Source organism: Cottoperca gobio, chromosome 22 (genome assembly GCF_900634415.1).
Source record: "Cottoperca gobio chromosome 22, fCotGob3.1, whole genome shotgun sequence".
Taxonomy (NCBI): Eukaryota; Metazoa; Chordata; class Actinopteri; order Perciformes; family Bovichtidae; genus Cottoperca; species Cottoperca gobio.
Window position 1 is genome coordinate 17,191,242 of NC_041376.1, and position 23,921 is coordinate 17,215,162.

General features: G+C 41.0%; 1 protein-coding gene across 6 annotated transcripts; it reads right to left on the reverse strand.

Moving 5' to 3' along the window:
* Positions 1 to 931: 931 nt before the first annotated feature.
* On the reverse strand, positions 932 to 23,814 carry ttc7b (tetratricopeptide repeat domain 7B). 6 transcript variants are annotated; one of them, XM_029460496.1, is made up of 23 exons: positions 23,626 to 23,814; positions 20,910 to 21,064; positions 20,591 to 20,666; positions 20,119 to 20,211; positions 19,216 to 19,379; positions 18,135 to 18,256; positions 17,384 to 17,462; positions 16,418 to 16,593; positions 16,155 to 16,218; positions 15,731 to 15,868; positions 15,274 to 15,462; positions 14,624 to 14,741; positions 13,876 to 13,933; positions 13,278 to 13,350; positions 12,964 to 13,124; positions 12,731 to 12,847; positions 12,115 to 12,212; positions 11,518 to 11,775; positions 9,603 to 9,653; positions 6,113 to 6,253; positions 3,259 to 3,461; positions 2,480 to 2,553; positions 932 to 2,083 (listed from the first exon to the last, which is right to left on the reverse strand). In XM_029460496.1, the coding sequence occupies exons 1-23, from the start codon at positions 23,744 to 23,746 to the stop codon at positions 1,936 to 1,938; spliced, it is 2,877 nt and encodes a 958-aa protein (XP_029316356.1). In that variant the 5' UTR covers positions 23,747 to 23,814; the 3' UTR covers positions 932 to 1,935. The 6 variants fall into 6 exon arrangements, 5 of the variants coding, with proteins under 5 accessions (XP_029316356.1, XP_029316358.1, XP_029316357.1 ...); XM_029460498.1 differs by lacking the exon at positions 11,518 to 11,775; XM_029460497.1 differs by lacking the exon at positions 9,603 to 9,653.
* Positions 23,815 to 23,921: the final 107 nt, after the last annotated feature.

Sequence of the window (23,921 nt, forward strand, 5' to 3'; positions counted from 1 at the left end):
CCATTTTTATTATCTTTGTCATGGTAATCATCCTTATTTCAGTCATTCATTTACAGCACAAAGGATGAACTGACAGAGTTCACGTCAGTTCATCCTTTTATTCCTGCATCTCAGTAACACACCTCGAGAAAATAGAATTATAATTTACTTTCTAAAACAATAACAATACACTTGGAACAATCAAATATACAACAATAATCCTTTGTATTTATAATCAAATCAAAAAAAGAAAAGTATATTCACCTAGTGACAGGACACAAAGACAACACAATCACCAGGTTGCATTCACACAACACGTTGTGTGTAACAGATTCCTCCCATTCATACTTACATTTTGTTCACATATAAATGTTACATAGGAGCTCCGGTTTTTCAGCGCTTTACATGAAATTATCGTTTTGTAGTTGGCACTCTTGTTTTCAGCTATTGAGACTACAGCTGCTCATGCTAAAAAAATAACAAAAAAATCAGCTTTTACAAACAGACCAAAAGCATTAAAAACAAACATTTATTTTACAGCAATACTTTGACATTTTGGAAAATATCCTCATTCGCTTTATTGCCAACATTTAGATGAAAGGATTGATAACAAAGTGTATTTCCCAAAATGTCAAACTATTTAGGGGAAATTGAATAATAGTGCACATATTAGGATAATTTGCAAAAATCATAGAATGTCGTGGAAATATGGCTAAACAAAGAGCATGTAAAGGCTGCACACTAGAGCTGCAACGATTAATCGGTTGAAAGAAAAATAATCGGCAACTATTTTGATAAACAATTAATCATTAAAGTTATTTTTCAAGCAAAAATGACAGAAAATGCTGTTTTCAGGCTTTCAAATATGGAGATGTGCTGCTTTTCTGTTTCATATCATATTAAAGTGAATATCTTTGGACTGACAAAACTAGACTTGTTGGACTTTGAGAAACTGTGATGGACATTTCTCACTATTCTTTGACATTTTATAGACCAACAGTTAATTGATTAATCTAGAAAATGATGGGCAGATTAATCAATAATGAAATGAATCCTCAGTCGCAGCCCTACTGTACACAACGTAAAATGTGCTTAAACATGTAGAATAAAAAGAAGTGACAGCCGTCCTTTTGGACATCAGCAGTTTCAAATCTGATCACCTCGTGTGTAAAAGCAGCCTGTGTTTTAGCATTTAGACTTTACTGATTGTTGCTCCGAGTCAGCCATACAGTAACCATGAACCTCTCCGTATGAACAGCAAGGGACGTGTGTGTGTGTGTGTGTGTGTGTGTGTGTGTGTGTGTGTGTTGATTTTCAGTAACATTTGGCTTATAAGAAAAAAAAAACATTAACAGACCAAATAACATGTAAACAAAATGTAAACTCTTCGGCTTCTGAATGCTAGCGGAGTAGGAACTCAGATCGGATTTTATTTACGTCTTTGAACAGGACTACGCACACACACACACACTATTCTACAAATCACATACAGCTAGACACTAATATGCAACATGTTTGCACACATTACAGACATGCACAGACACACAAAAAGTGCAGATTGACGCATACACACACACAAGCAATGTATGCCCACACACACACACACACACACACACACACACACACACACACACACACACACACACACACACACACACACACACACACACACACACACACACACACACACACACACACACAGTCAGGGGTCACAGCCACAGCAAGGCATTGTGGGAAGGATGGGTGGACAACGGGTAGCATATATGTATATTTATATGTACCATTTGTATACAGTGTGTGTGTGTGTGTATTTACAGTCAGGGTACAGAGGTAAAACCTTATGCAGGTGTGTGTGAGTGGCATGCAAACATGCTGTGTGTGTGTGTGCAGCTTGCAGGTCCATCATTTGTGCCTTTGTGTTACAGTACTGAGGCTGGAACTGTGAAGGTGTGTGTCTCATAGTGCTCGGGGGATGATGGTGAAGGGCAGAATGGGGCTGCTGGCCTCCAGCTCCAAGGCGGTGAGGAAACACTCGGTGGCAGCGGCAGCATTTCCCTGAGCCTGCAACACCTCGCCCAGGCTGTTCCACACGTCATGAGCCGTACTGAGGAGAGAGGAGAGGAGGACAGAAAAGAAGGAGAGAGGAGGAGGAGAGGACGAGGAAATAAGAGAAAAGGAAACAGGAGAAAGGAGATAATGGTTAAAGAGGAGAGGAAGAGGAAGGTGATGAAAAAAAAAAGGAAGGAGGGAGAGGATAGGGCAAAAGGAAACAGCGAAATCAAGAGAGGAGAGGAGGAAAATGAAGAGAAAGGAAAAAGATAAAAGAGGGAAAAAAATAGAAGCGAGGAATGGGAAATATTTTAGAGTGACCTTAAATATAATATTTGCACACACACACACACACACACACACACACACACACACACACACACACACACACACACACACACACACACACACACACACACACACACACACACACACACACACACACACACACCTGTTAACCTGCACAGCGTCCCTCAGGACTTTTTCCGACAGACTGTAGCGCTGCAGCTGGTGAAGAATCAGACCCTGTTCATGTAGGAGACAAAGAACAAATAAGCTGTGAATGTGTACCGCTGCACGTTGTTCTGTTTAAGGCTTACTGACGGTGATGATGTTGGTGGTATTGTTGGAATGAAGAGACCAATGCAACATTACAAGTGTTATTGCACAAAGTAAATCACTGACACGTCACCAAGCAAAGAGCTGGTGTCCATGATGGAGCAGCAAATAAACGCTAAAATGGCTTCTACTTTCCACCATCCTGAATCATCTGTTACATCTCATCAAGTCAAAGCCAAAGAGCTTCAGGTCCACAGCAGAGAACTGGTACCTGCTCTGATTCACAGATATTCAGGAGGAAAACTGATCGTCTGTAGTAATGTTTAAAAACATACACACTTCATTATGGATCTGGCTTATATGAATGTGTGGCCTCTTGTGAACCCTGGACATAGTTATATATGTATGGCACATTAATAAGTGAGTGGAGCACTGATGCAAACAGGCTCTCTGAGACTTTTACACAGAAGGTCTAATGGGGCTGATTATGGTGGACGATATAAACCTCAGTGCTGCCCTGCAGGCAGAGAGGACAAGATTTGTTACGTTCTCAAGAGGCCAAACACAAGGACGGAGCAGGAGAACATCAGAGTGTGTGTGTGTGTGTGTGTGTGTGTGTGTGTGTGTGTGTGTGTGTGTGTGTGTGTGTGTGTGTGTGTGTGTGTGTATTACCAGTCTCTGCATGGTCTTGACATGCGTCGGGTTGATGGACAGTGCCTCTTCATACCAGCGTTTGGCCTCCTCTATGTTGCCTCTCAGCTCAGCGATCTGCCCCCTCATGTACAGCACATTATGGGATGTGGGGAAGAGGTTGGAGGCTTCCTGCGTGCAGGCCGACGCCTCGGCGGGCTTCGACATGCCGGTGTACACCTCAGCTATGAGAGAAACAACAAGATTTATTTTGTTTTACTAAAATGTGCAATTTGCAGTTTCAAAAATCAGTATCTTTTGGTTAAATCAACCGACAGCTTGGTGTAATTACTGACAACAAAGGAGATAACGCTCCATATAACCTGCAGCCTCTATCTCGTAAAATCAAGCCTGCATTTCCCATAAATGCTGGTATTGTGTGGTACAAAGAGGAAGCTGATGCCCCGTCTCAAGTAACATTTGCAAACTAAACACAAACAGAGAGCTAAGTGTATTTCTGGAGATAATATTTACATTTGCAGAAGGGAGAAGCAGAAATGAGAGAAAAGGCAGTGAGAAAGCATGGCTCAATTGTTCTCTCTCAAACAGCATAAATAAGAAAAATACATTTCAGCATCAAGGTCACCAAATGCATTGTGTGTAGAGCGAGAGACACAAACAGAGGATGAGACAGACGGAGGAAATGAGTTTGAACCGTCTGCTTGTCTGTCCTGTGATTGGATGATTATATTAGCTGTGTCGCCAGGCTGGAAATGACCACTTCTGACAGGAAACAGCTGGAGAGATAAACCATGTGTGTGTGTGTGTGTGTGTGTGTGTGCTGTCTGCATGTGTTTATTATACTCTTCAGTCTGCTTATGTTTGTGTCTGCTGGGGATGCAGAAATGAGAATGAGTGTACTCTAAAGGTAATCTAATCTGCTGTCAAACTGCTGTTATATAAAGTGCTACGAGCTAATGCCAGTACACGCACTGCGACTCCAAGTCTGTCTGTTTGATGCTTTGCTAGGAGGAAGATCACGTATGCATCACATCCTATTAGAGTATGAGTATCAGAGTACTACCAGCCAAACCTTTTATACTATTGTGGAGAACCAAGGCTGTAGGACATGTCCCTACCAATATTTTATCAGGACAGAATTGACTTTATCGGCAGTGATGAAGTTAACATTTGTGTTAAAAGCTTGCTACCTAAAGGCCCTGTCACACATATCCGTATGACAGAAACGTATGCCGGCGCATACGAAATATCGGCAATAGGTAATAAATTAAGGGTAAGTTGTGATCGTTTGAAGGATGCAGACGACACGCCGAACACGGCAGACATACACAGTTCCGTATGGCAGAAACGTCTGCCGGCGTATATGAAAAGTAGCTAAAAATACGTCCAACTTTTCCACAGCGGTGTTGTAGCTGACGTATACATAACGAATACATAACAAATTATTATACGTATGTTAAACATATGATAGCGTATCACTTATCTATTTAAAACGTATCAGAGCGTCTGGCCAACGGAGCTGGAAAAGTGCCATCTGGTTCACGTCATGCTGATGCTGGAGAACGGCTAACATGCTGAACGCTAGCTGTACTGTAGAAACACGTTTAATAAGTTACTCCGTCGTCAGGCATAATCTTAACATAGGGTAGGAATAGGTTATCCACTCGTTATCAATAAATTGGCTGTAGGATTCACAGTCAGCCGACGTAGCCTATATCTAACGTACCTCTAACGTAGTCACGTACTGTATTCACGTAGGTAAGTATTCACCTACGTATTCCGTATTCACGTATGTCTAACGTAACGTCTGCATATCTTATGAAGCACACGTCGGGTACGTCCGGTAATTTTGAACATGCTCAAAACATCAGCGTTCAACAACTCGCCCCAGCGTAACACAGTGAGCTCTTAACGAACACTACTTATACCTTACCTTATATCAACTCGCCCCAGCGTAACACCACCTGCTCTTAACGAACACTACTTATACCTTATATCAACGTAAACCAGCGTATTGCCGATATTTTTATGCGCCATGTTTTTGTATATCTTATGCATTTGTTGGGTATTTGTCTGATACATTCTGTATAAGTAAGTGATGCGCTATCAATAGGTTAGACATGCGTATCTGTATATGTTCACTTTTCTGATCCGATGAAAAGTTGGACGTATTTGGACTCTTGACACATTTTCGCATGCGCCGGCATACGTTTCTGTCATACAGAGATGTGTGACAGAGCATTAAGTGAATATCAAGTAAGAGGTTTTGTTTTGTTTTCCCAAACAAAAGATACAAAGCAGGAAGTAAAAAGTTGATCTACAGGGGAATAAATATTTGAAAGCAAAACAGGATGCCTGAGAGCCTCACTACATTATATTCGTTTATATTTTGAATAGACACCTGACACCTTCATTTTGTGTTTTCCTTAACATAAATAAAGAAACTTCCATCGTAAATTAGTGCATTTTCCTCATAAAGCAGGAAAATAAATGTTTAATGCTCAAAATAAATTACAGAGAGACATGGTAACAATGTTCAATGCTCTTTTTCTAAACTCAACTTATTCAATCATATTCACCATTGTTCTCGTGTTTATATGGTTTATACTGTAGATAATTAAACAAAAAAAGGGGAGTATGACTTGCAACAGAGGTAAAATGAGAAAAAAAGGATAAATAATAATATTTAATAATAGAAAAAAGGGTAGGGGGGGGTGTCAGGGAAGGGAATGTGTGAATGTGTGTAGTAGTATGAGTGTGAGTGCATAAAGAGATAAGATTAGATAAGAGGACAAAGATGCATGGATGATTCAGAATGTGTAGAAGGATTAAGATCACTTTATCATGTATGTGACGGTTATATAAGTGTGCATACCTGCATGCAGCCAGATCTGAGCCAGGGTCATCCAGGGATGCAGGGGTCCGTGTTTGGGGGCGCTGCTCTGCAGAGAGGAGGCGACCTCAGACAGAGCCTGCTCTACACGACTGGCTGCTATAGATGTAGCATGAACCGAGCCTGGAGGGAGAGAATCCAAACATTATACACGCCATCATCTCCTCGAGGTGCTGACTCACAACTGCAGCAGCGTTAAGCAGCCATGTGCCACATTGCAGGCTATTAAATCAACCACACAACGGCAGATTTCACTGATTCCCAAAACTTAAGACGGAAAGATGAAGTCATCAGTGGAATCTGTGTTTGGGTGCAGTTAAAAAGCTTGAAACTCTGGGCCCACAGCTTCCTGTTCCTGCACTAAAGCCTTTAATCAGTCCACACCATTCCACACGCTGCAACACACAGTGTTATGGCCCTGGATTAACCAGGTTAAATTCATTCATTTCTGCACCACCATGCATAAACACTGCATCTACCTGCACTCTGCTGATTAGTAATGGAAGGAAGTTTGTCCTGGATTTTGTCTCTGCGTTTGAATTACATCACTTTATAACAGGGGCACAAAATGGCCAGCACATGGGACTGCAGATCTGTGAAAGCAAAACATAATGATGTTTCTATGTATTATCGTATCCTTCTATTACATAAAACCTATTTATGAATTTGACTTGCCACTTATCTTCCATTGCCTCTTTATCGATCGTGTTGTTATACATATTATTTTCTGATTGATAACCAAAAAAGGATCAAAACTTACAGCAACTTGTATATTTCATGCATGACTGATAAATATTGACCCAACATTAAAGACTAAATACACGATGAAGTGCACTGTGTGTGCAATATCGATTTTAATTAATTTATAGAACTGCCTTTGTAATTTTAACATTTTAAAATCGATTTTTGTTTCCCTCATTAATTGCTGTATAATAAAGATACTGATGAATTTCCTCAAAGATTGGGAAGAACTAATGACTGCCATAAAGAAAGTGCTCGACTTCCGTGGTAGTTAAGTCATGTGGATTGCAGCCTGAAGGGATTATATAACATACATTAACATGTGCCTTTCATATCCTAAACATGGACTAACTTGAAAATGACTGATGGTCGCAGCAACAAAAGCTTTGCTTTAATAAAACATCTCCCATCCCCTTCTCTTATTATTCTGGTCTCAATGGTGTCACACTAAAACACTCTTCTTCTTTTCACTACATTGATATGATCTGTGGGTTTTTGTGTTAAGGGAGAGGAACTCCCCAAGTGTAAAAGATGAGTGAGACAAGGATAAAAAGACAATGTGTGTGAGAGCGAAGAGAGTGTTGCGGATAAATGGCTTTAAAAAAAGGATTTCTCACACACACGCACGCTGTGTCAACGGCATATTCTACAAATTAATCTGTCTGCCAATTTATTCCAAGGATAAATTCAGTATTTTTCAACCAGGCCCGTAATTCCCCATGTTTCTGTGTCTAAGTGACTAACGGGGACAACAGTTCTTGAAATTGGTCCAGTATTGAGTGAGAGCTAAAGAGCTTGTTTTTGCCACCGACAGGTTCCGGTTGTTATTATTCTAAGTGTCTGACAACATTATGGAAAGGACCCTACAGGGAAATAAAACCTCTCTTTACCTTTCGCTTGATCCGCTCCGTTTGTTATCGTGTCATGTGACTTGTTGCCGGAACACAACGTGAGTGAGAGTTGGAGAGAGGAGTGCCGGTGATGTTGGAGAACAGAAAGAGTAGCTTCCTGTTCTCTGAAAGATTTTCACTGTCATGGCTGAATGTTAAGCTGGTTTCAACAATGTGGATGTGACGGCAGATTTCAGAACGAGACTTCTCCTTGAGCGAGACTTGGTTCGACACAATAACAAACAAAAGGTAAAAAAACAATTTCTCTGTAGTGACCCTTGCAGAATGTTGTCAGAGACTTATTGTAACAATCTGAGCCTGTCAGTGGCAGACACAAGCTCTTTAGTTGATCTACATTGACAACATTGCAGTTTAGAGGCTGCCGCTGCAGCGCTCTCACTCAATACTGGGCCAATTAAAAAGAAAATGTCGTCCCATTAGTCATTTAAACATGGGAAAATAGGGTCCAGGTTGAAAAATACTGAAGTTACCCTTTAAAGTTTCTCATCAATCTCTCCGTTTATCTCTATCCAACTTGTTTTTATTTTACCTACATCCACCCCTTTAACCTTTCTGAATACACCGTTCTTATGCACCCTAAGGCTTATACTTCAGATACACGGTAAGACCTTGACAGTGAAAGATTAAAGTGCTATTCAGTCAGTGATTAGTTGGAGTTGGAAAAATAGGGGAGATGTAGTTTTGCGGTATATTTCCTTATGGATTGCTTTCACTTATACCATTGTGTGCCCCTAATATTCAAGTCAATCCATCAACTGGATATTTGTAGAAACTAAATAAATAAAACTGACAAAACCATGAAACATAAGATTTTTCTTTATATATAGAATCAAGTTTTCACTCGGTGCCAGTTACCCATTTGCTAACAGACTACGTAGAAAGCTTCCTGCAGTGCCTTGTGCCTAAAATGTGTCAATTCACACAGCAACACATGCGCATAAAGCTGCTCACTGAATTAAAGGAATACACTGACTTACTGGAAAGAAATGCCACTTATCACCACACCATGACATGTTTAGTGTGTTCCCGCTCTGTGCTTCCAGTGTGACTCACATGTAACAGCAGCAGGAACTAGTTACTTTTATATCCATAGAGTCTGAACACTGGCAGTAATCCAACTTAATCCTGAGGGTGGATGCATGAGGTGAAAGTAATACAGAGCTTTCTCTCAAACAAGATTATCAATGGGGTATCTTATGATTTATTCCCTCATACAACCTTTCCAAAATAACTTGTTGAATATCAACTGATTATATCACTTTGGGGAAATGACTGTAAACGATTAAGATCATCCGTATCTTCCTCGTCGTGCTGTCAATAGCAGTATTTGTCAAACCTGCAGCCACGTTTCACAGATGATTAGCGCTACATGTGGGAAGCTGCTTCTTCCTCTCCTTTCTCCTCTCTTGCTTTACTGAAAAGGGTAAATACGTCAGACATGATACTTCCATCTGCCTCTTAGAACTCAGTGCTGTAAAGCATTGCAAAAGCTTTCCAGCAAAACTCACAATGTGTTTCTCACATTGCTTTGTTCTGATAAATGTGTAAGCAGAACAGTTTTTGGAGATATATTCCTTTAAGTCGTTGTATTCCTTTAAAATCATATACCACCAACGTGACAGTAGTTCAGTACAATTCTCCTGGAGACTGGCTGCAGACATCAAGTTAAAGCAGAGGATATATGTACATATTCTCATCGTACAGATAATGTACATATATCGGAACCTCGTCGGGAAGAAGGAAGGTCAACAGGGACCGAAGGATGGACGGAACAATGGCTGGATTAAAGAAGGTCAGATGGAGGTTAGATGGCTACTTACAAACAGAAAACATGGAGGAAAAACCAAGAATGTTAGCGTCCTGAAGGCCGCCTTGAAAAAACGGAGGGATGGGAAAAAAACAGAAAGACGATTGTTACTGATTGAAAGAGATGAAGAGACAGAGAGGAAATATCCAAGTCATTAGATTAAAGAATGTGGGTTCCCGAAAGGAAGACTGTAGCACAATGAGGTTTGTATTCTTCACAGCAGCCTTTTAGACCACATGCTGCTTCCACTTGTGCCTTTTTATGCTGTTATCTACATTTACTTAGAGCCATAAAGTTTATTGAACGTAAATGTCAGCAGTTAGATTTAAATTAGGGGCTAACAATGGAAAACTAAGTGCTCACTGCTCACTTATTAAAGTGAGTAAAATAATCTAGTCAGATGTGTGATCATCGTGATGGACTTATTGTCATGGTTGAAATAATGTTATTGTTCTAAGACTGAGAAAAATCTTGTTCTGGAGAAAAATCAATTGTGAAATTTCTATGCAGCTAAATGATTTCACAAAATAACAACCTTTATTTTCTGTTGCAAACATCATTAGTAGAAGAGATGGCAACATGGAGAGACAACATAAGGTTGGAACTGGGAAACACGACAAATTAATGTTGGCTCAAATGTGAAATGCTCACAGTATATATATATATATATATATATATATATATATATATATATATATATATATAGAGAGAGAGAGAGAGAGAGAGAGAGAGAGAGAGAAGAGAGAGAAGAAGAGAGAGACAGAGAGAGAGAGAAAGAAGAGAGAGACAGAGAGAGAGAGAAAGAAAGAGAGACAGAAAGAGAGAGCGAGAGCGAGAGAGAAAGAGAGACAGAGAGAGAGAGAGAGAAAGAAAGAGAGACAGAAAGAGAGAGCGAGAGAGAGAGAGAGAGAGAGAGACACAGACAGACAGACAGACAGACAGACAGACAGACAGACAGACAGACAGAGCAGACAGAGAGAAGGATGCAGAACAGTAACAAAAACAAGAGACACATGGTCAAGAGAAAAGCAGATGGATGTGAAGAGACAGTAAAGCTTGAATATGTCAAACTAATTGTCTGTAATATCAAAACAGAATCCGACTGATCTTGAAATCCTCGCCGTATTAACTGCGAGTGTGTGCAGTATAAACTCAAGTGAGTGAGCTCACCTGAGACCTCGAGTGAGCCGCAAAAACGCAAAGCAACTGCAGCAGGGCCATCAGGGCTCGGGCTTTTGTTTCCATGTTAACATGCATCGATTTACAGCAGAGCTGAAACACGGTGCCACTATGATGCACATCCAGCACTCAGTAAGGGTTAGTCGGTTTAGTTCTAAACTCGTTGCTCATGCTTGTGAGGTTAAGAAGATGAGTCAAATTCAAGATTCACTTTGTCTAAGATCTCAGGGAGAATAGGAATCTTTGTAATTATTAAAGTTAGATCTGTGGTGTGTGCTCTGGTGACGTTGAGGATTATTGCCTTGCACGGCCTCTTTTTTCTCTGTTGTAAACTACGAAGTAAAGGCCAGTAACACCGGGCTGGCTGAGGTGATCCTCTTGTGGGTGTATTCGGATATATTCTGCGTGCTCTGATACCGGTAGATAAATCTGAAAGATAACTCTGGCAAAACTTTATTTTTCACCTGTGCTTCAGTCATAAACACACGAGAGAAAACTACTTAGATCACACTTAGAACATGGATCACCAGATTTCTTTCTCTCATTTGCCTCTCAGGGCTTCCAAATACATCAGCTACATCACAGAGTTCCTATTTCAGTTTCTGAATTTTGACCAAGAGCTGAATGATTAGTCTTGGGACTAGTCGGGATAAAGTTATTCACTACGCCGATCTCCCACACACGTGTGCATTGTTTGAGGTCACTCTCCACACCATGCTGCAGGCAGAGTGGACGCAGAGGTGGATTACAATTGGACAGCTGGCGGAGAGTGATGTGGTTGCAAAAGGTGTGAGACCTGGTCCTGGTGGGCGCAGGATGAGGAAGAGGAGGATGAGGAGGGCCAGGAGGGAGGAAGGTTGGGTTTTTGGTTGGAGGGAGAGGAGGAGGCTGGAGGATGAATAAAGGGGAAGATGGGGAGGACAGTGGGGAGGAGAGTGTGGAAATGGTGGAAGGGGAAGTGGGGGAGACCGGTTCAGAACCAGAGTAGGAAGAGGAAGAACCTGAGACTAAAACAAACAAAGGAAATAAAACAGAACAAAAATTAATCAAGGAATAAAGGACGGGACTGGTTCTCAATCTGCAGCAAACATTAACATTCCTAAAGTTCTCTCACACTGGAACGTTTGGCACTCTTCTGACAACTAGTATCATAATAACTCGTAGATGAAGCGGAAATTAACAGAACAAACAAAAGAAATGAGAGAATGGATAAATATAAAAACAAGAGAGTAAGCCACACCTCCCTCTTTAAATTCAATCCTCATCATTTAAATAATCATTGACAACAGTGTGTGTGTGTGTGTGTGTGTGTGTGTGTGTGTGTGTGTGTGTGTGTGTGTGCCTACCTGTCTCTGGGTCACTGAAGTCAGGCAGAGTCATGGCGTTGAGCTGTCGTCTGTCTGCTATGGCTCTGTCCAGCAGACTGCTGCCACGCCCGGAGTCACTGCCACAAGAAGATGCGTTTACACAAACGTTAGCGCGCTAATATATGACCTGTTCAGATTGAAGAGTAAAAGAAGTAATATGGGAGCCACTTGGTAGCAGAGCAGTTACAGTGTAGGCCGGAATCCAACTTGGGATGTTACGTCTCTAACTATGTCAACTGCATTAAAAAGGACATCATTTAGTCATAAAGACTCCTTCATGTTCATGACAGTGTCACGTCAGTCTGAACACCTTTACCCTAAGTATTACTGAAGACACAACAAGCAGAGCATAACTGCCAAAACTGTTATATTTAGCAGTTATGCTCGGCTTGTTGTGATCCTGCAGAGACTTCCTGTTCACAGAGATGAATGCTTCTGATCCTACACATCACACATTAAGTCTTCACTGGTCAGGACGACCCTTAAGTTTTAATGGTGCAACCTGATTTGGTTAATCACTAGTTTAAATGAATGAAATCAAAACAAATATCAGGACTGGTATTTGCATTTGGGGAGTGTGTGTGTGTGTGTTTACCTGGGATTGGTAAGGTTGTAAAAGCTCTTCCAGATCTGCAGCATGTGTTTACAGGAGAGCAGCGCCTCCTCCGGCCCTCTACACATCGACTCCAACTTCACCTTGGTATACAGCAGACTATGACGCACACAGACACACACACACACACAGACACACACGGTAAGATGACAGACACAGAAATAAAGACACTTTGTGTGTGCCTTAAATGTGTCGTGGCAGCGTGCGGGTCTCACTTGAAGTTCTCAGGGTACTCGGACAGAGCCATCTCGATAATATTGAGAGCGTCGTGGTAGTGTTTCTGAGCAGAGAGCAGCAGGGCCAGCAGATGAAGGGAGTGGACGTCATCCCCTTGAAGCTGCAGCGCCTGTCGTACATAGCCTAGTGCTTCTGGGATCTACACACACAACACACACACACATACAAACTACAGGTTGTCACTACAGTTGGGGTAAAAAAGCACTCAAGTAAAGAGGCAGATGTGTCATTTCCTGACTTCCACTGTCTGTTATCCATGCCTCAAACTTGCATGGCTTTAAGATTGTGTTACCTGTCGGGACACAGCGAGCTGCAGTGCCAAGTAGAAGGCTGCGAGATGGTCAGTAGGAGACAGACTCTGCGCTCTACAGAGAAAATACATTTGAAATTGTTAGCAAAGACCACCAAATAATAGAGCGTGCAAGAAATCAAAGCAAAGGATATTTAAACATTTAGACAAAGTTAGAAACTGTTACGACAAATCAAGAGTATCAAACAAGAGAGCATGTATTGCAGCATTAAAACAATGTGATAAATAATGCAGAGTCTGGATATTAAGACCTTATTAATAGATAAAACCTGTAGTATACACTGTTAGTAACAGAGCAACTCTAAATGTGTACAAACAGCATCCATGTTTGAAGTACGAGTGTATTACAGACTTGTTCCAATCATCCTTCACCTCGAGGAGATGTTTATGGTTATGGTCTATAGACAGTATACATGTCATATAGCTGTGTACACAGATGTCAAACTGAGCGAGCAGACATTCAGTTGACAACGGGCTGCATGTGGTTAGGCTGAGAAGCAGTTTGTGCCGTGACAATGTGATTGTGAGGGAAATGTGGGTGTGAAAGAGAAAACAAAGAGCAGCATGGCTCAGTCCCAACCTCTGGAAGGCTCCCAAAGCTTTCCTCTGGTACTCCTCCTGTGTGCTTCTCAGTGATGCTGAAGAGATGCAGAGAGTCAGGGAGAGAAAGAGAACATATCTAATGTAGTATTTGAAGTCTTGCTTTGTGTCTAGAAGTGAAAACATCACATAGAGAACAAGAAACAGAAACGGATGCATCATCTGTCACATGAGATATGCGACTTGCTTTTGGAGCTGTACCGCAAAGTTTTACATTTTTCAAGCTTCATTCAAAACATTGATATTCAAATTCAAAATCAACACTTGGATGCTAATTCTATTCATTGTGTTTTAAAGTCGATCTTTAATAATAGTATTACTGTTATACGATTTGTGTGTTTTGTTATATTCTGCTTTTGTTGGGATTTAGCCTTTCAAAGACTTTCACTGAGGTCAAAACCTGTTGGCTCTGTCGCTTGCCGCACACAAAGACAAGTTATATTCATCGAAGTTGATTTAATAAAACAAAGACTGACTCATTTAATCAGATCAATCACTTTATTAAAATGGGAAATTTAGTTTGAGGATTTGTTTTAAAACAACCTCAATAGAAGCTTTGAATGTAAAAACAAAAGCCATTCGCTACAGCCCTACATGCTTTCTGTGATGTCATCACTCACAAGAACAATATCTTAATGCTGTTAAAGTAAGAAGCCACAAAGTCTTCCTGATTATCATCCTTTCTAGTAAGGGACGTACAAGAAGAGCACGTACACACAAAGACCTACCATCAGTGGCTTTGAGGCTGTAAACCAGCCCGATGGCCAGGAAGCCTTTGGCTCTGAACTCAGCTGCTTTCTCCCCCATGTCAATCACCATGTTTGCAAAGCACTCCCCCTCATCCAACTGGATTATGGGAGTAGATATTTAATGAGAGAGAGTGGAGAAAAAAAGAGAAGAGATTTCAGAGTATAATGAGAGGATTTTAGAAATGAAAAAGGTGTTTAAGGGAAGGCATTAACTGAGCAAAGGGAAATATTTACAAGAGAATAACAGGTTTATTACAGTGAACTAAAACTTAAGAAAAACTCAAACTAAACTTAAACAATATTACCTGGTATAGACTAACATTTGTTTTTAAAGAACGGGCTTGGTATTCCAGGATTGCTTCACATCGGACACTAAAGTAGCGCGAAGATGAAACATTGAGGCCATTTCTACAGTTCTACAACCATTTCTTTGTATGAATAGCTTTAATCATACCTGGCCCAAACTAAAACTAAATATATACAAACTGAAACTAAACTAAAACTACCATACGCACTCTGAAAACTAACTAAAACATTTATTCTATAATAAAGATAAAAACAAATATAAAATGTGAAACTATTATATTTTGATCCACAGAACTTCAACATGCTTCAACGACGGCCCTTACCCAGTGCAGGGGTCCGATACACAGCTTGACAGCCAGCAGTGGGATGGTGGGGTCGTCAGGCTTCAGACGAATGCACTCCTTAAGGACCTTAACAGCACGAGCTGATTTACCGGCTGCCATTAGCGACAGGGCGAGCTGGTACCACAAGTGGAACTCCTCAAAGGCAAACTTCATGGCTCTCTCCAAACACTGGAGACATCAGAAATAGGACACATTACATTAATACTCTGGGGTTTCCGTACGCTTCATACCGTGCGACAGCCATTTTAGAAACTAAAAACTATATTAATTTTAGAACAAGCCAGCTAGATTGTAATAAAACGTTTATTTGTTTGGGGATTTGAATATAAAAAAGAATTAAGGTGTGCTTAATATACTCTACAGTGTGATTGTGTGGGTGTACTATGGGCCTGGGCTTTAACGCTTTTCATTGTGACTAAGCAGAGGGACTACTCACCTCTGACAACATCTCATACTGCCCTCTCCTGCCCAGAGCTATAGTCAGCAGGTCGTACACCACAGAGGCAGACTGCAGGCTGATGATACGATCATTGTTGTGTTCTGGAATTCTGCTCAGGACAGCGTCCCGGTTAGCCTGAAACACACTGTACAGATGTTGAGATTACATTACATTACAGGTCATTTAGCAGACGCTCTTTTCCAGAGCGACTTACAGTGAACTAAGTACAGGGACAGTCTCCCTGGAGCAACTCAGGGTTAAGTACCTTGCTCAGTGGTACAATGGTGCAGCCTGGTATTGAACTCCCGACCTTCTAGTGTTTTGTTTGGAAGGCGTAGCACTAGACAGACCATAGAGATGGCACTATGTCGAGGTTTAGAGAGGGATGTGGAATATTTCCCAAAGAGTGTTTGTGTCTTACCATGGACTCACTGATGAGCAGCAGCAGCAAAGCTTCTTCTGTGTTCTCCTGAGGGCAAAACAGACTGAGAGAGAGAAAGATGGAGTTGGATGAGGACGGGAGGGAAGAGAAAAAAAGTGGAAATTTGAGAAAAGAAGTGATAAGAAGAAGATGGAGAAAGCGACTGGTGAAAAAGTACATTTGGCAACAGTTTAATTTTAGAGCCATGTTGGCTATTCTCCACTGTATTCCAACTTTAGCATCAAACACACATTATCACTTACTTCTCTCCCGAGTACACTCGTGGGCGTCGGCTGAGGCTGTAGTTCTTGCTGAGAGTGTGTCCCTGCCGTGTGGGATCGTCCAATGGCGACACGGTGGGCGGGTCTTCCAGAGGAGACCAGTAACTCTGTTCGCACATTCCTCTGAGCAAGATCTCTGCAAGCTGCCTGGCTATGGTCTGCACACACACACACACACACACACACACACACACACACACACACACACACACACACACACACACACACACACACACACACACACACACACACACACACACACACACACACACACACACACACACACACACACACACACTTCAGATGCAGATGACAGATGACTAAAATCCTTCATCCCGTTAAAATATATAGTAAATGACCAACATCTCAAATTCTAAGGTAAAAATTTGTCTTAGAACTGGATAACAAGTCAATTTAAAACAGCTTATGGCAGGCAACCAAAACACTGACACATGCTCAAAGGGGAGATGACGCCATTACAGACAAACAAAGGAAAGTTACCTTGATGAAAATTTGATTTCTCAAGGTTTGAAAATTGTTGGAAACATTTGGGATAATGTAAGTACACAACTCAACAAAATATATAACATTGGTGTGCAGATATTTGCTTATTTGCTCTCTTGCCAAGAGTTAGATGAGAAGATGAATACCACAGCACCAGCAATCAGTTAGCTTAGACTGGAAACAGGGTCCAACAGCTGGCTGTGTCAGGAGGTAACACAATCCTCCTAACAAGCACCTGTAAAGCTCACTAATTAACGCAATACATGTCGGTTTTTTTAATCCGTAAAAAAGACAAAGCACAAAGCTAGGGTGGAAGAAGATTTCATAATCAAACTCTCGGAAAGAAAGCGATTAAGCAAATCTTCCAAAATGTCCTTTAAGTAAACCAAAAGAGAAGAGTTACATAAATGTAATCTCAGAACAGAATAAAACAGCTCCCCTCACCATACGCAGGCTCTGGGTGGTTCTGTTCTCAACAGCCCGAAGAATCTCCCGAAACCGGCCCACGCCTCGTGTCAGGTTGCTATGGCAATGCAGTGAGGAAACAGGAGGACAACTGTCAGAGTCTGTAGTGTGTGTATGTGTGAATGTAAGATATCTCAAAACAGACGTGTGCATTATCCAAACTATGTTCAATTTTGCATGCAGGCGGATTCAAATGAAAAAAGTTATTTAAACTTGTTAGTGTTAGAAATGATGTAAGGTTATTTTAGTTAACTAAATTGTTTGAATGTATTCCTGTGAGAAGTCTAAATACCAGACACCAGAATTCATTTGGATGAATATGGAAAATCTACAGTGTCTGAAGTCCAGTCATTGAGCCGACACTGAGCTTTAGCCCTGAAACTGCCTCTGCTGTGGTGAACACACTGTGGGAACTTCTTTCTGCTGCACTGCGTATGTTACTTAACTGTGTTCACACGTTTTCTGCTTTTAAAAACCTGTCAGCAGCTTTGTAACACGATAACTACAAAGTGGGTGGGATGTGCTCACAAGGGTAGCTGTTGCTTTTTGTTTGGGCAACTGACGCCCTTTCAAAACAGACAAATTAAAAAGTTAAAGAGGAGTGAAAATACTAAAAACGTGTCTAATGTTTTTCTTATGAATCTGTTCCGTGGTTCTAGAGAGACCGACTCTCCGGTCTCTCTCTGAGTTACCGATCTATCCGCCATCACCACCTGTTTCGCTCGCTCACCCGTTCTTAAAGTGGATGACGTGGGCTCTCTGCAGGCCTGTCTCCAGGAAGTAGCCCAGTTCCAGGTCCTGGGCAGTCGGGCCGGGCTTTGGGCTGCGGTTCTGAATTCCCGCTGACAACGCCTGCAGAAACAGACAGGGATAAAGAAGACAATATAAAAGTGAACATAAAAGCCTGAGAAAGCTCTGCCTGAAAGCCCTGACCTAAATGAATTATGTGTGAAACACCACCACTGCCTGTCAATGCGGTAAACTTAGATCTGTAATAGTAGAGCCAGAGGTTGGCGATGTGTACCAGTTATATGTTTATGTAAATAACAGACAGAACAAATGTAGTCTGTTTATAATCTTGGACAAAACATTCTCAGGGGAACAATAGCCAAATATTAGTTTATTTTATGACAGTAAGAAATGATAACAAGATGCAGAAGATCATATTTCTGTCTTTTGCAGCCAGTACGGTACGTGTGAGTGGGACTGCATGTAAAATGTACTTTAATTAACTATTGATAACTTACAATACAACTATGATATTTTTAAATATTCCTATAACCCATGATGTTTCTGTCCCTCCAAAGCACAACCACATGTAGTGACTTTGTCCAGGCGCTTTGTTCATCATACTTCATATTAAAGCTGTAGTATCACACCTTCTGTTGTATTCACCCATGAGCTTATAGAATACATCTCACAGTATAATGTAAATGTTGAGACTGTTTGATTTTTATCCGACTGCCTTTTATTGCGGTTTACTGTTTGCCAGCTCAGTCTGTGCGTCCTCGAAGACATTCTCCAAAATAAAGAGGAAGAGATTTTTTGCCAGTTGGCTGTCATGGGCGGTAAAGCATGAGCCAAACTTGCACACCGTCAGCAGAATATTCAGTATCACACACCCACAGTGATGGCAGAGCATTTGGGAGTCCAGGTGCTTACAAGATACTGATGCATTTGCATGTGTGACACTCAGAGAAAACACAGCGAGAGACGCTAAGTGTGCCACTTTCACAGCATCAAACTAGAGGTCTGGTTGAAGTCATAACATAACATGACACACACACACACACATATATGTATATATATACCTTCTCAGCCTCCTGCAGGTAGAGCAGAGCAATGTCTCCAGATTTTTCATAGCAGGTGATGATTTCCTGTTCCCGATCTGTTATGCTCCTATTGGACGATGGAGACCCAGTGTTCTTATTGGATAGAGCCGGAGAGGCAGCTGGGACCTTCTCCAGGCACAGTCCTGAGGGGAGAGAGGGGAAGAGTGCTCAGGGGGACAGAAAATAAACAAAGAGTGATGAAAGCCATGATTCAATTATTTTTTTCATTTCTATTTATTTAGCCTCACTGAGAATACAAATATTACAGATGTAAAAGGAGCGGCAACAAGTCTCCTTTTTACGTCAAGAGAGTGAATTAATAGAGAATGAATCATCAAACAAGAATGTAATAATAGATGGAAGGGTTAGTGGCCTTTTCTTTGACTTTGTAAATATCATACATTTTGTTTTGTCAAGATTCAAAATCTATTTAATCTCATCAGAGGTATGTTGGAACGAATCAAAAGCCTTTTGGAACCGACAACGAGCCTGATACTGTGAAGGTTTACTGGTGTCTGGTATTCACCGAAGCCTTTCAAACCATCACATTCATATCTTATCAGTCATAAATGACGGTCACAACTGTCGGAGCAAATTGTATTCGGTTACATGGATGAATGAAATAAGAATAGAATGACAGCTGAATATCTATTATTCAAGAGCAACCACAGATGCCGATGTGTGACTGTGTGCTTCAGTTTATTCCACAGCGGTTGATGAGCAGTGACACTGTACTGCCATCATGTGGAGCAGAGCGGTAGTGCATGACTGGACTGGTGGCAGTTGAGATCAAGAAGCATACAAGACAAAGAACAATGATGACTGGGTGTGTGTAAGTGTGTGTGTAAGTGTGTGTGTAAGTGCATGTGCGTGTGTTTATACCTTTAGTAGCGTACGCCTCTGCTATCATTGACAGCCTGTACACAGGAGCTCCCCCCAGCTGCATGTCTTCCAGGCTCACCCTGCTGTAGTGACCTGTCAACACATCAATTATGTATCAATTAATAACTCCATCGGTGCTCCAGTACTCATTATAACCGTCCATGAGTAGATGCGTCATTCTGTGCGGTGATACGGTTGCCAGGTGTCCTTGTATTTTTTCTGCGGTTTGAGCACCACAAGCCAAGCGCCATCTAGTTCCATTATATTCAAGAGAAGGCAGACATCTCTACGGCTGATGCCTCCAACACTCAGCAACAAACACCAAAACAATCTAGATTGTTAAATAGCGCTACAGGTAGGAGGAAAACAATATTTGTTTTAACTTTGGGGAGATCTGTCCCTTTAATAACATCATACTAGTCAAATACTCAATATGAGAAAATAAAGCAAAGCAGAGGAGTGTGTGGGTTACCTAAAGCGTCTCTGTATTCTCCCTCCACATAGCACAGTTTGGCCATCAGCAGGCTGGCTTCCTGGAGGTAATCAGCCTGGAGGACAGAAAAAGAAGACATTGCTTTCTCTATTTAATCCATTGACTTTTTGAATTCATGAGTTGGGTTTCTGTCTTCAGATTTATGTGGCACTGATAAAATGATGTGAAAGAAACCAAAATCTTTTTGCAAAATGATTTAGAAACAAAGTGACAAATGTAAAAAGTGACTACACAGGCAAAAACCAAACCAAGTAAGTCATTCAGTCAACTTGTCTACCATCTGTTCATCCACAGTTACCTTGAGGTTTCCTCTGTCCAGAGCAGCAGTGAGGTGTTTCCTGACCTCCACTAGTTTAGGTCGTGGGCCCCTGGGACTGGCGCCCTGTTTGATGGGGTTCTCCTTCAGATATGTCTGAAGCTTGCATTCCCCCAGCAACAGCTCCCCTAGGTCATCTATACACACACACACACACACACACACACACACACACACACCACACACCACACACCACACCACACACACACACAAAATAGTGAACAATGTCTGCTCTTTTTTGCATTCAAAATCACTTAGTCGATTATCAAAATAGTACAACCAATCTAAAATAAATCAATACTTAATATAAGGGCGATATATAAGTAATGTAGGATCACTGTGTAAAGTTTGAAGGTCAATCTAAGATCAATGTACAGCCAATATCAAATTATCTGATTTACAATTTAAAATCAAAATAAGATTATTTTTGAACACTTTAAGGATTATGTAATGACAATGTGTCCATTGTCATGGTTCCCCTGGTGGGCAGCCTGCAGTAAGTACATTTACAGAGAGAAACACTGCTGTGCTTACACACATACCAGCCAGAATTATGTACAAGCTTCTAAGGCGTGTGATTGTGTGTTAAGAGGTTCAAAGGGTGAAATGAGCAGTAATCCTGTTACTGCTGCCAGTCAGTGACCAGCGCTCATAGCTCTCCTGCCAAATTACATTCCAGAAGGCAACATTTTTCATAGTGTTCAGAAATCGTCATGAAGATTCACATGTTCCATAATTGTAAAATAGCATGTGATCTTGATTTTGGTTACATACATAACAAATAAGATTTAGTCGATGATATAATCACATTTAATTATTGGGAGAATGAGAACATGTGGAAACATTTCTCACAAAGATAAAGATGGAAAATAAGTATTTAAATGATGCCAAAGCTTTTTGAAATGATTACACTTAATGTCAACAGACCTCACAATGCTATTTTACTTGGCTGCAGGGTCAGGGGATTTTTAACACACTCACTGAAGCCATTAGAATCAATTTGGACTTACAGTTTACCACGGATCATTTCTGTTTTAAAACTACGATGACACAAGGCCGCAGTTTTCCTCGCCCTACAAATGTACAAGAGAACAGGAGCAATTCCTCTAATTGCCATCTTGGCTGTGGTTGCTCAATTATTATTTTTGTTGATAGAGCTCTTACTGTTTGGCCTTTACTTTCTAGAGTACTCTCTCAACAACTGCTTACTGCAAGTTTACTATAAATAACTGAATTACACAACAGTGATGTCACAGGGTCCTGAAGTCCACCTGCACATCGCTGCAGCCAGGTGAGAAGTTAAACCACTGGAGGCAATGAGATGATTTCCAGAGGGTGTTAAGATACTCCGTAATAGGAAGATACCACGGACTGAAATGGAGAGATCAATCACACTAGAAGTCCTTATGATAATAAATGCATCAACTACCACAAGCAGTCTGCCTTGGATATTGTAGTGGTGGCAAGATAGACCAGCACACACATCTGCAGCAGAGGAGCACAGCATGACAGGAGGTAGTTATTTGTCAATTTGGAAGAATTGTTTCTGGTAAAAAGATACCTAATACACTTTAAAAAGTGATTGATGCAATAACATAGGAAGTACTGTAGCAGTACTGTCTTACTGTTTTATACGTTACTATTGGATCTGGACGCCCACCATGATCGGAACTTCAAAAATTAATATAGGACAATAGGTGAATTTAAATTGCATGGCAAGATGGGATATAATACTGTTCACATGTAATTATTTTAAATCTGTTTGTATCAATTATCAAAAGATCCTATTCATATCAAAAAGGGTAAAGAAGGCCAGCATAAAATAGATTTTACACATATACAAAACAAGAGGTATTTTATATATTTAAAAACAATAACTTTGTTTTAGGTTAAAGAGAGTATTTGGGCCAGGCAGTATTTGTTCATTTGTAAAACTTAAAAAGTTCCTCTGTCGTCAACGAGTATTCACTTTACAATGGGCAGTACTGTCAGTAGTTCAGTTTGCAATTCAGCAACAGCATAATCATAGTTTGACAGCTACAATATAGAAATCACGCATCTTAGCCACACTGCCAACTCAAGAATGACCCGAGCTGTGATGCGAAACCATCATTGAAAATCTTCCAATTGAGAATGTCCGGCTGTTTCAGCAAACATGTACGCTACAAGGGACACGTGTTAAAGTATATAACATATTACTGGATTATTCTAGTCAATTCGGCATCATCAAAATATTAATTGTATGTGACCCACTTTTAGAGAGGTGAAACAATTGTTTTTATATGAAGGGGTTTGTTAGTGTATGTCGATAATTAGTACCTGGTTAGTTTATCATTAATGCCAAGCAAAGACAACATTAACCTGATGACAGGTTTTTGTAGTTCCGCTTGACAGGAGAGTGGAGCGAACCAAGGGGCACGACTGTCAGACCACAGGAACTAAGCTAAGTTCTCAATATCTTAAAATCAAAATATCTCAGTGTGTATACATCATACTGCCCAAAGGTGGTAATATCCCCAATGAAAAATAAGCAAGTCTCTTACTTGACCTTTGCTAGCTAACTAGCTCTAACCACAGCACAGTGCTGGAAAACTCCCCGAATCGGCTGCTTCTGTCAGGAAGTACCGAGGACTCAGACCAAGGAGAAGGCCTTCTAGACTGTATGAACGAACAACAGGGAAACCCGCACATTTCTTACCGTTTGATATTAGTTTGGCGGAGAGCTGTCGTACTAACTCCGGTATCTTGTCCCATTGACTCTCTGAACGGCACCGCTCTATCTCGGTTTCCAGTCGCGAGCCAGACTTCCTTGCTGTCATTTTTGTGAGTGGGCTCGACTGGACCAAAACACCACAAGAGGATCCCTCTCACTGGTACGAGTGTGAAGCTAGCGTGTACGAGAAATGCAGCTTCCGCTCACTACTTTCAAAATAAAGCGTTTATTACCAACGGTTGCACATTTGATGACCATAAAAGTACAGTTTTATCAGCAAG